General features: G+C 37.0%; 1 protein-coding gene across 1 annotated transcript in view; it reads left to right on the forward strand.

The window, feature by feature from the left end:
- DOCK3 (dedicator of cytokinesis 3) overlaps window positions 1–13321 on the forward strand; it is a 207071-nt gene that overhangs the window by 101994 nt on the left and 91756 nt on the right. The window contains 3 exon segments of the mRNA XM_035894678.1: window positions 1911–1992; window positions 8730–8790; window positions 10963–11110. Of these exon segments, the coding sequence (XP_035750571.1) occupies window positions 1911–1992; window positions 8730–8790; window positions 10963–11110 (291 nt within the window).

Consider the following 13321-nt stretch of genomic DNA (forward strand, 5'->3'; position numbering starts at 1 on the left):
TGACTTCACTTTTTGCGATTTATGTATTAGGTAGAGAGCGGTAAATATGAAGACATAATATTGTTGTAACTCTTACTGGAATGTACTGCACTCCACTTAATACATCATAAAGTTCTTACTAAAAGATTAGATTATACCGTGTCATTGAAGCATTTGCTAAAACATTCTTAACTTACTAATTGACATCTCAGAAAGTAGTTGTAGGTAAAGAATCATCCAATACCTGTTTCCTGTGGGTTTCTTTGGGGCATGTTAACAGTCTCTGAGCTTATAAGCATCTGCTGTGAATCAGTTAAAATTATCACTGAATGAAGTTGTGGGATGCATGGAGATTGGATTAATACTGAGTAATAGGGAGAGTGAAACAGCGAGAGAGCATGATCTGGATTGCTTAGCAAGATAAACTTGAGCAAATAAACATGCAAAGGTGCGTAACAAGATATATGAGTCAAGCTTACAGAATTAGGGACCATTCTGACAAAAGCAGCAATTTTGAAAATCTATCGGTATTTATAATGGACAGGTTGCTTCAGATGAACTCTCAGCATAACGCTGTAGTAAAAAGGCTAATATGTGATGTTGGATAAATTGCAGTTAGGATTAGTAGGGACTCACTTTCATATGTGTGAAAAACATGTGTTTATTTGTATTTATGATGTAGGCAGTACCAGTACTAGACTGTTACACACTTACATTTTTAGAACTGTTCATGAAATGGTGTTGAAAAATTGCACTATGGGTAAGTTCTATAAAATGATTCCAGCACTTCTTCTTGACTTTCTTAACAGCATTAAATTGCTTACTTGTTTGGAGAGATATTTGATTACATAATATAATTAATGACTGATACCACTACCCTGTAAGAAATTAGCTTTTCTAAAGGGCTCTTTAACATACAGAAGCAAGTGTAACAGAAAGCAGTGGCTAAACACCAAAACCAGGCATTTTCCAAGCTGCTGTTAACCCATGCATTTTAACAGTAGGGATAAATAGCCTTTTGGAGCAAGTTACAAAAGGAAGTAGTGCATACTCTATGTTTTCATATTCTTCAGGCCAACAGTGGATAATATGCTGGAGAATCTCAGAAGTCAAATAAAGGTTACTGGAGTTGATCCAGTCAAACTGGATAAAATTGAAAGGATCTGTAATAAAATGGAAATGTAACTAGAAGATTTAATGGTGTGATCTTGCTTTATTCCTATGAATCTCTAGGAAGAAAATTCTGGTCAATATACTTAGTGCATTGTTGCACATCTAGTAAATAAATTACTCTTTCTCATCTAATTTATTTGTATACATAAATTCTCTGTCTGTCTTAAGAAATAATACCATTGTCCATGGCTCGCTGTCCACAGTAAGGATTACATATTTTGCAGTCTGGCTATACATGCTGGTTTTGCTGGTAAAAGAACTGTTTAATCTGATTGATAAGCAGTTCTATCAATTGAATCTTAATGTGTTTGAATTAGGATATTACTTTTATAAATAGTACATGTTGAAGGAGATTGCTTAATTGGTATTCTTGTTACTTGTAGTTTTGAGTGGATTTTAATGAACTCAGTTTTACTAAAGGCAGTGTACACCTCAGCCAAGTGTGCCTTAGCCTTTGTCTGAAGTACTTGTGTTCAAATTCTGTGCTTTGTATTTTTACATTATCTTAATGTTATTGCATCATGAATATATACCAATATGATGTTTTCACATGTGGAGTACCTGCTGTTAAAAGTCTTCTATGCTATTCCATGAATTCTATCTAGACCAGTGAGTACTGTTTCATATGCTCTTGGAATTAAAAACATTATAATACCTAGTGCATCTTTAAAAAAACCCAAACAACTCTACCTGTATTTTTATGTTGAAGTGTGTACATGAAACTCTTGTTTATTTTTTTAATATTGTTTGCTTTTTAGTGAGAGGTTTATGGTGAGGTTAAACAAGAATGGAGGCCCCAGGAATCCAGAGAAGATAGATCGAATGTGTGCACTTTTCACAGTACGTGTCTGTTCCCTTTATTCTTCCCTTACGGTAGTATGATTGTAGATGTAGTCGCCCTGAGGGGAAAAAATCCAATTCTTCCTTTCCAATAAATATACTGAGTAGATAGGAAGCTGTTTCTAAGTTTTGTTATGGTTATAACTAGATGTTAACATAAGAAAATGGATGTACTTCTAAATTGGTTTTATGACTAAGTAATATTTGAAGTATTTCCCTTTTCAGTGTATTTGTTCCTGCTTATAGTTTGAAATTTTGAATATTTTCATTGCGTGTACTATGCTTTTAGATAACAGGGCACAGGAAGAAGCTGCGTTGGCCTGAAAATAAAGCAAGGCACTTTTTTCAGAATCAAAGCTATAAAAACTACTACAACAACACACACGCACAGAAAAACAGAAAATTCTCCAAACAGATTTTTGTCATGGCCCGTTCAAGAGTCCATGTAGCAGCCCCAGGTAGATGGTGCAGCAGTAGCCTCCCAGGTTGGCAGCACAGTGGGTGTGATGGAACAGAAAGACCGGGATGTGCTGCAGAAGCAGCAGGCAAGTTGAGCTACAGAGGGTTGGTTGTAATAAAGGAAACACTGTGACTTCCTAAGTTTCTACATTAGGTCTGTGCAAATAGCTACCCCATCCTGACGCAAAGCAGATATGACCAACTGTACCAGCAGTCTTCAACCATCTGTGCCAGAAATACAAGATAAGTAATACCCATCTGTGACTCCTACCAGATGATACCTCAGTTGGGAGTGAAATAGCCTGCTAGGGTTTACTTCCTTTTAATTCTTCAGACTCACCTCTCACCTAACTGCCTTCTTGTTTTATAATTTTTGTTATACCAAAATAGTAGTTTCAAAACACTCAATCTTCAATATCCATTCTGTGCTGGTCTTAAGTTCTGTTAAAAATTGCTTCAGAATCATGTGTCAGACCATGATTTTATTTGTCACTTCTCAGAAAGAATATGGAAATCTAGAGACACTGAAACTTAACAGCTCATCACAGAGTAGCTGTAAGGAATTTCAGATCCCAAGTGTGATAAACACCTTCCATCGTGACTCACCTTTAGCTAGTGCACATGCTAGAAGCTCTTTGACAGAAGTATTTTTACCTCCAGTGAAGAAAAAAAAAAAACGGCAGACGGCCTTGGCTATAAGCTTTAGTTCCAGCAGTGAAACCCTCTAAGGTCAAGCAGGGCTGGACACTGAAATAGGCATGGTTACCAGCACTGTTTCTGTTTCTCGTTTAAGAAGAAAGCTGAATTTCTCCTCTTAAGGAATAGAGTGTATCTAGCCAGGTGTAAGGATACTCGGTTCTGCCTCTGTCTGGGTATAAGAGATGCAGATCAATCCAAAATTAGCACTGACGTTGATGCTGACATCAGTAGCAGTTCTGGTTTTGGCACCATCAGTGAAGTGCTACCAGCTGATTAAATGTCAGCAGAGGTAACAGTGTCACAGTGTTGCCATTGGCACTAATGATTCCACTGTTGGTAACTCAAAACCAGGTATCTTTCTCTTCTAAGAGAGCAAGTTTCAGCACTGATGTCTGGATCCTGCAAAAAGGTTGAGTGTAGGATTCAATTGCTCTAAGGACTGCTCCTAGAAGGCAGCGTAGCATGGTTCATACCAAGTTTGGCACTTTCTGGCCTCTGAGGTTCATCATTCTTAAAGAGATTTTCACCATCAAACTTCTACACTGATGCCACACTACTTAGGGTTATTGGTTGTGAACAGTGTGAAACAGTTTTGCTCCAGTGACCTGAAACCAGTCTCTACATGATTTCAAAAATACAAAAAGAATAATGATATGCTGTGGCCAGGGGCATAGTATAGTTGCAGAAGAGATCTGTGGCATATTATGAATAGGGCCAGTCCAGTCTAAAAAGAGGTCAGCCCCAAGTATTGCAGATGTGTGCCACTCTATAGCACCTATCCTTCTGACCAGAGCTTGCTCCCAAGCTGCCTTGCTACTTAGCTACACAAAAATACCAAAGCTGCCTCAGTATCAGCTCTGAGAGGTGCTTAGATTTGTCTGTCACATTCTCCAGTAGAATGCGTACTCTACATAACAGGAATTATGATGATTGGGAACATTATCTATGCAAAAAATTTCACACTCCTGATACAGTATTTTTCATCAACATATTCAGAGAACTTGCCAAATTATGTAGCAAAGGAGCAACAAATGACAGCTTTTTGAATAACCATTTTATCTGCAATGGTTCTATTTTATTGTAATTTCTTAAAGGCTTCCTAAATAAGATAGTCTTACGATTTTCAGGTTTATTCCCAAGTTCGTGTTATTCTTGCCTTTAAATCTAGTTACTTATTTCTTTGCCCTCCTCCTCCACCCTGCAGTATCTTTCTAAAACTCTAATCTTTCCTAGAGGCAAGAAGCCCCGTATCTTAGATAATTCAAGGTATCCCTGTCTGTTCCTGTTACCTCTGTTGCTTCTAGGGGTTCAGCTGTCTTCTTGTGTAGGATAGCAAAATTACTTAGGTTTTGGTTTTGAATCTGCTGTCATACCATACCAAAGGTGAGAAACTGCTTCCTCTGAAGATTAAAGCTCACTCAAGCAAACCTCAGCCTATGCATGCTTTAGAAACATTCCCATGTCTGAATTCAAATGTAACTACAGCGTATAAGCTTGCTATTTTTGTTAAATACCTTACTCTGTGTGGCCTATGAGGTTGGGAACTGAATTTGGTAAAGCTGTTTAAATAACTAAATAGTAGCAGTCAGGTATCTGATTCCACTGGTTTGGGGGTGGGGTGATGGTGTTTGGGGTTTTTTTAGCATACAATTAGACCTTTATAGACACCAGCATTGTAAAGAACTATTATTACAGAGTAACTCTTTTCCATACCTAATATCCAGGGAAAAAAAATTAGGGGTGATTTTGTAAAAAGCCATGCAATTGAAATTATTATGAAATTATTTTTTTTATCAATCAGTATCACTTAAGTAGCTCAGAAGGATGTGGGAAATAAACCCCCTGTGGATGCAGTGCTAAGAACTGGAAACTGATTTATTTATATTGCAAAGAAGCAACAAATAATAAATGTAGTTTGCCCTCTTCTGGGTCCTGAGTCATGCGCAAGGTAATCATCTGAGGACTTCCTCACAGAGGTTGGGGCTTTTGGTTGTTTGGTCCATGTCACAGTAGGAATTTCTCCCCTCGTAAAAAGCCTCTGCTGTACGAAATGAAACACAAGGCCATCTGGGCCCACATTTTTGACTGTGATACAGTATATTTTTTGTGAAATTGAAAAGCGACTGAAGTGTGAACTCATCAATATGTGCATGCCCTACCATTTTCTGATATTTTGACAGCTGCCCTTTGAAAAAACAGTTCTCTAAATTGCTGTTAATTAGAACTGGTAATCTGATAGTATAATAAAATTCCCCCTGTCAAATCGCAGATATTTTCAAAAAAATCTATTGCTCTCTAGAGTATTAAGTACTCCCTCCAAGTTTTTTTCCTTTTTGAAATGTATTGTCAGGCACTACTGAAACTAAAATTGTGTCAAAGCGCTTCTTACTGTGGAACTTCCATTTCTCCAAGACATGCAAGATAAAGCCTACCATATGTTACACTAGTATGTTAGGTGATGAAGAAAGCCTAGAAAGTATGTTCCCTTATTCATGCAGCAGCAAAATAAGACTTGAAGAGAAAACGCTAAGGAAGATTTATATAGCTTAATTCTTTGGCTTCAGAGAGACATGATCTGCTAGTGGTAAGCATACCAAACAGCGTATTTGCAACTCACTGCATATGCTGCCCAGGGAAATACAGTGCTCCTTTTAAATGGGGTGAGGTACAGCCATGAATTTATTACTTGCCTCCTGTAATTTAGCAATATAACACTATTTGAAAGGGACTGAAACTTCTCCTTAGAATAAATTCTCTTTATGCCTAGTTCTCAGTCACTGTGCCCTGATTTTATTGTGCTATATGTCACTATAATCTGAAGTTCAGTGTTTATGTGCATTGCCATCATTATCTCAATTGTTGAGATTTGGTTTCTCAAGTTACATGGGAAAGAAATTTGCTGTGTGAATGAAAGTTCATGTTTTAGCTTCCAGCAGAATACGATTTTTAATTTACTAAATTGGTTCAAAATAGGAATGACAGAACTTAGATGTCCACAGCTTAGAATTTACCCCCCTTCATAAACAATTGTATTATTTCCTTCTACAGTGGTTTTATTACCACTTAGTTGTGGGGTTTTTTAAAGAAAAATACAATATTTTATCTGAATGTGTGTTACCGAGATTTTTCCAGTTGATTTTTGCATTGTATTTTCAAAAAAAAGTGGTAGTAGAAGGCCAAGCTGTTCTGCCCACACAACCGTACCTTTTAGAAGTGACTGTTACTGCTGGGACGGATATCTCTTCTCTTTTCCTTTTCAGTTGAATAAAGTGAAGATACATGAACACATAGCTATCATCTCAAGTTGTTTGTAAGGTCATATATAAAGCCCTAGACCTGTTTTTAAAAAGCATCATGTTGAAAACATTTTGTACAAACAACAAAAAAAAATATTTTAAAATTATGTGAGATGATGTCCATTGCTTCAGTGTAAGGGGAGGAGTGAAGTGAACAACAGTAACTGAGCTTAAAACCTTTTTTCTGGACGTTTCTCCTTCACATGCGCACACACTTTACTCTCTCTCCCACATTCTTAGGAAGAATACATTAATCATTTTGTGTTTCCAGTTGCTCTTCTCCTAAGAAATGACTGGAGCGATGCTCTTTATGTTTGGAGAATTGGGAGGCTGTATGGCGTAAGTCAGTAAACACTAAGATGATAGCACTTAGAGCCGGGGGAGAGAAAGAGAAGCAGCAGCTGTTGCTGCAGAGCACAAGGAGCTTTTTTTCATCAGTCTTAACACATGAATGAATATTCTCACAGTACATATCTGTTTAAAATCTTCTTGTCTTGGAGGTTAGGAACATAAGGAAAACTTGTTGAACGATGCTAATGTTTTTAGGAAGAAATGTTTCTTAGATCTTTCTTCTAATTAAAAAAAAAAAAGAGGGAGGAATGTCTTAGAAGTTGATCTTTTTTTATAATATTGTCAGAAAAAAATGTAACATGCCAAGGAAATGGCAATTAAGACAGCTTCTAACATGTTAATGCAAATTGACAAGTACTCTATATATATGTCCTTAATTTATTTTCTTTATTATTAAAGGTTTGACAAGGTCATTAATACTTTTTTGTCTTGGTTAGCTTCAGCGTCCCTTTTGCTTTTCTGTAGGTTCTCCTTTTCCCATGTTTTTTTTTCTTCAGGGTCATTTTTAAAAGTTTCGACCTGCTATTCTGTGACATGGAATTTCAGAATTTTCATCCATGTATCTAGCTGCTTGCTATAAAATAACTTTCAGAAGATCTTAAAGTCCTACGTTTTACCAAGCAATTACCTCATCTTAAAACTGAGTTTATTCCTTAGTTTTTTCCAGTACCCTAGCACTGTTTCTAACGTACTAAATAAAAGTGACTGTCTGTGCTACTTAAACCGTTTGAATGTTTTTAGAAGTTTCGACCTGCTATTCTGTGACATGGAATTTCAGAATTTTCATCCATGTATCTAGCTGCTTGCTATAAAATAACTTTCAGAAGATCTTAAAGTCCTACGTTTTACCAAGCAATTACCTCATCTTAAAACTGAGTTTATTCCTTAGTTTTTTCCAGTACCCTAGCACTGTTTCTAACGTACTAAATAAAAGTGACTGTCTGTGCTACTTAAACCGTTTGAATGTTTTTAGCCAAACGTGGCCCTTTCCAACTACCATGCTCCCCAAATCATCCCTTGGCATGTTTCAGCAGTTAGAAAGGGATAGAAGGCATTTCCAGTCAGCAGTTTCTGTGCAGCCTACCCTGCTTTTGGACTTCTGAGAAGGTTAGCTATGAACTAGCTGCCCTTGGCTCCCATCAACTCATACAGATAAGAGCCGGTAGGGTCTATGCATGGTTGAGGTAATGCCTTGCTGCTTTCATAACGTAATGAAGATAGATCATATGAAACAGGATTAAAGCTGCACATTTAAAAGCATTACAATAAGCCATGTCTCTTGAGTCTCCTACCTTTTATTCTTCTTCAGACTTGCTTGTTCTGAGGAATTGCACCTATCCACTCGTAAAATAAACCAGACTTGAAGTTTTATCTCAATTCTGACAGTCAGGCTGCAAATTTTTTCTAGAGCTATCATGTGAGACTAAGGCTACACAATGAGAAGTCAAAGGCCAAGAAAGGAACGCAGAAGCAAAGGAACAGGGTTAGGGCACCAGGTCTGTGACCTGCGGTCATGGCATGGGGTAAAGGAAGCCAGAATGGGTTGCAGCTGAGGTAACTTAGGGGTTTAAATTTACTTTGTAAATTTAATACATTCTAATAATGTGTTTGAATTAAGGTTTAAATGAACATTTCAAATGTTTGCTGGAATTTTGATACAGCATCACTAGTCAATGGAGTCAGAATCTTTCATGTCTTTTCCTTCTGAAAAACTTTCCAACCAAATACAATTCTTCTATGCTTTGTTTTTCTTGTCTGTAAATTAGAAATAATAAGAATACTTTCTCTTATTTAATGACACAGGAGCTAAATGAATGGAGAGTAATGCCTTGTAGTCCTTATTTTTGTTCATGGGAATTTTGCAGGCATGTATTTTGGCAGTGCAGTGTGTTACTTTTTTTATTAATGTCAATATTTTTTCCAATCTTTTAGGATCTCAGCAGCAAGGACATGAAGAGAGATTTGTACATAGTTGCCCATGTAATTCGAATAGGTATAGTATGATTTATTACTTGACATAAATGCAATTAACAATGTTTTTACAATATTTTTAAATGTATGTTTTACTTAACTGACATTATAATGATTTAATCAGTTAGAAAACTTTCATGCCTATGTGCTGAGATTAATATTCAGACCATATGTAGCTAAGTGTTAAAAGGTTACTGGTGACTGTTTAACAGTGGTGTTTTTTTTCTTAGTCTGAAACAAAATATTTGATTAAACACCACATTTGGGGGAGGAGGAAGGCTTTTTGTTGGATGTTCCAAAATGTCAAATGAGGTTTTCTTACTGATGATATATAGCTGGTTTACAGGGCAGGACATCAGTGTACCTGGCCATTCACATCTAGTAAATCAGAGGCTGTTAGAGAAATACATATAAGATGGGGTTTCTGCTGCATGAGTCTGCAGTGCATCCAGGAATCCACACTCAAGTTTAGGGAGATGCCTATAAAGCATAAGAGCAGGGAAGCTGTCACAGCTGTCAGGTGCTCTTTCTACCTGCTGATGCCAAAAAGGAGCAGCAGCAGTACCTGCCTGCTGGCAACCTATCAAGCTCACAGCCTGACGTTTAGCAGCATATGCTTGCTTCTTTCCAGGTTCTCTTGGCTGCTCGCATAGAGCTATTCAAAGGAGAGATCTGGATGCGTAGTACCTGACCGTACCCAAGGAAGAAAGTCCTTACTAATTCACTTGACTACTCGCCCTTCATGGAGTGGGTTTCTCGTAGGCCAGGCTAGGCTTCATTTATTCTTTTTGAGATTTGCAGAAGCAAGAATGGAATGTGTTTGTGATTGAAGTTGAATTTAGAATGTGTCTTATATGGTATAGTAGTAGTGCTCAAAGTAGTTCACAGACAGCTAGATGAATTTTTTAGCCTAGCATTGTGTTTAAGCGAAGTGACTGTATGACTTCTGGTACGTGAATTAAATTGCTAGAATCAATTCTAGATGGAAGGTGCTGAATAGCAAAAAACTCTAGTTAATAAGGCTATAATTAGTTAGTAACAGGGAGTTAAATGGTTCTAAACTATGAATATGTGTACTTTCACCAAGAAATTAGCAAGTAAATATTTTACGTATGTTAAGTATTTAACAATATATAGCAGGAATAACAGACGGTCTCTTCAGTTGTATTATTCTAAGCAATGGGATAGTGCATTGTCTTTCATGTTTCCCAGGTTTTCACTTAACTGAAAAATGGCTAGGTAGTATCTGCATTGAAGGGTATTTAACCCTGTTTACCAGCCCCAGGTATCTTTTCTGAAAGTACAGATCTAAACAGATTAGTGACACCATAGCTTTGTTGTGTTGTCCCATGAATGACAGTATGCCTTCTAAGTCATAAATGTGTTAGAAGAATCAGTTTTTCATTATCTGACTTCACTGTGTCACAGTGTCTAAAGTTAGAATTACTCTGTATCACTTGAGATGATAAACGAAGCTTGTAGAAAGATAGGATGTAGTTCAAGCTCAGATTCTTAACCTTGATGCAAGAAGTGCTGGACAAATTATGTGTAATGCTAAAAGTTGGCTTAGATTATTCTAGTCATTTTTCTGGTCTTGGCATTTTTTACTCTATTAAAAAACGGCTTGAACAACAGGAAGTTAATAATTGAGCAGCTTTGTATCTCAGAATTCTCCTTTATGTGCTCCAAGACAAACAGGATGACTCAATATATAATACATTCCTTTAAAGCAATATATAATGAATAAAAATAAAGTGAAAAATTGTGTAAGTACTATACTATAATGGAAGGGACCACACTGAATCTTTCTGTAAATGCAGAGAGGTGAGTACAAGCTGTATTCTTGGCTCATTCAACAGATGATTTGTAGTCAACCCAGCTGGATGCAAATGTGTGTCATGCGGCTGCAAATCAAAGATGGCCAGACATGATGCTCTTCACTTTGCCCTTGAGTGTTCTGCTAGCTAAATGAGGTGATGGGCCTAAATCAAAGAGGCCCAGTGGGTCAGGTAGGCTCAAGTGGACCTCTGGATTTGAAACTATGTAAAAAGACAAAAGAGTGAGAAGTGCAGGAAACACTGCAAGATGTGGTTGAAACTCACTGTAGATATGCACATTCAGAGGGATAATAGAACAGAATAGACAGAATGGCTCCATGTGAATGTCTAATGTTTTAAATTTCTTTTAATTTTAGGTCGCATGTTGCTAAATGATTCAAAAAAAGGCCCCCCTCATTTACACTATCGCCGCCCCTATGGCTGTGCAGTATTGAGTATCATGGATGTACTTCAGTCAATCTCTGAAATAAAAGAGGAGAAGGATTTTGTTCTCAAAGTTTACACGTGAGTAACTCCTAGAAGGGAAAGAATTAGGAAGAACACTGTATATGTTGGGTGATGAGGTTAGTAAAGAGATATTAAATATCATGGTACCAGAAACTGTGTTTGCTGCTTTATGCTCTTCACAATGTAAACTATTGTTGGTATTCTTTTTGCTCCTTTATTATTCCAGAAGCTCATAGAAACTAATGAATATTATCACAGATGTATCGGGTATGTGAAATGCTTCAGAAATTATTTAATATTGCCCAAATTTATGTGACCAGCAAAGTTGCACTTTTATTAATACGATTTATTTTAAAGCTGCTAAGCTCAAAACAGAAGAAATAGGCTGTATTTCACCTGATGATGGACATAGTTACTCATGCCTTATCTCCTATTCCTTATCAGTCATGGTGACGAACAAAAGCAGTAGAAAACAACTGAAGTCAACAGTGTGTGACCAGAAAACTCAAAACAAGTCAGCATTTTTTGAGCAAGAATCTATCTTCAGTTATTTGTGATTTTGAACTTTGAACTAACAAATTCTTACTATTAAATGTGGTCTCACAGTCATAATAAAGAGGGCACAGACAAACTGTCTGGAGACTTCAGGGAATATTTGAATCTCTTGTCAGTGAGGATTAAATACTGGCAAGATCTGCTTTGCAGAGGGACTGAGATACAGCTGACATTCCTTATTGGTCTGTGGCCACTATCTGAGTAGTAAGGTTAATTTGGGGGGGGCTATAGTACTTTGTTATTCTCTGAGAAGTGCATTCAGCAGCAGAAAATCTGACATTCAAGGGAAACTATAAATGAAAAAATGGCTTTCACTCTTCAGTGAAAGATTCTTGGATATCTCTTCATACATTAGAAGTCTGTAAGTCCAAAGAAAAGTCTCTCAGAGTCAGCTCTTCCATTCTTCTTTTGCCAACTGTTATGAAAACTGTAGCAAAAATGTCAAGCTAGAAGGCAGAAAATGGTTGTCTTCTCTTTGCCAATAGAATCTGGATAATATTGGCGTTTTGTCACCATTCAGTGTCAGCTTATCTCAGACCAGTGGTTTTTGGTTATATGGTTTATGTTAATATTGGCTTTGTAGATATGTGTTAATATATTGCAACTGCAACATTTTGAATGTTTACTGCAATGGAACATTCAGAATATCAGATTTCTGTTTCGATGGCCTTTTAATGCATCTTTAGCTTCTTACTGAAAAATAGGAGCAAAAAAACCTGTAAAATACTGGACTTCTCCATTGGTCAGTGACAAAAGTCATGCAGCTAGTTAGAGCAATCCAAAATCCTAGTTCTATGATCTAGGATGACAGGATAGAGAGCTTCCCTTTTCTTCCTCTTAATCTGAAGTGTTTTGTAAATGTGGATTCCCTTCACACCACCCAAAGTACCAGCTTTGTCCACCTAAAGGTGTAAGTAGGTTTATACCAGCTGCTGTTGTTCATGTCTGCTTCCCCACACCCTTTGCTTTTAACATCCACGCACACCCGTTACTGCCTTCCGAGAGAGGGAGTAGAGCCCATAAGAGAATTCAACTCTGTAATCAGATGCTTGTAATTTTTTATCGCTATTATCATTCGCTTGAATTGTTATAAGCCTTGTACATCATTATTTTATGCTACTGCTGTTGGGAGTGTTCTCTGTAAACCTCCAACAAAAATCTTCAGAAGGGAAAATGGATATATCTAAAGGGCACCAGCTTATCCTTTTTGCAGCTTTAATAGCTGTTGGTCTTCCATGACAGAATGTTTTCACAGGTTTATCTGCTTGCATCTTCTCTTTGCACATTCTTTTAGCTAACCTACCTTTTCTTGCTTTGTAGACTAAAATTGAAATGACACATTTTTGTCCTTTGTAAGTTTAAAATTATATATGAATGCTTAAACAACACTGAACTGATTTTCTTACCTGCTGCTCTCATTTTGATTATTGTTAAAATGCCTCAGGCCAACCCAAAAATACCATAAAGATGAAATAAGGAGGGAGGTGTGTTTGTATTTTTAAAGGAGCGGGAAAAATAATTCTTTTTCTAGCTATCTGGCTAAAGCTAAAGCTTACAGCTGCCACAAATGAGGCAGTCAGCATACAGCCAGAAAAGCCTTTTCATGGGGAGAAGCTGGAAAAAATTTGAGAGACTGAAAACCTAACAAAGGCTGAAACAAATACATGGTGTTTTAAATGGAGACTTTTGCTGGATCCAGAAGAGGAGAATGTT

Source organism: Egretta garzetta, unplaced genomic scaffold, assembly GCF_000687185.1.
Source record: "Egretta garzetta isolate BGI_Z169 unplaced genomic scaffold, ASM68718v1 scaffold215, whole genome shotgun sequence".
NCBI lineage: Eukaryota > Metazoa > Chordata > Aves > Pelecaniformes > Ardeidae > Egretta > Egretta garzetta.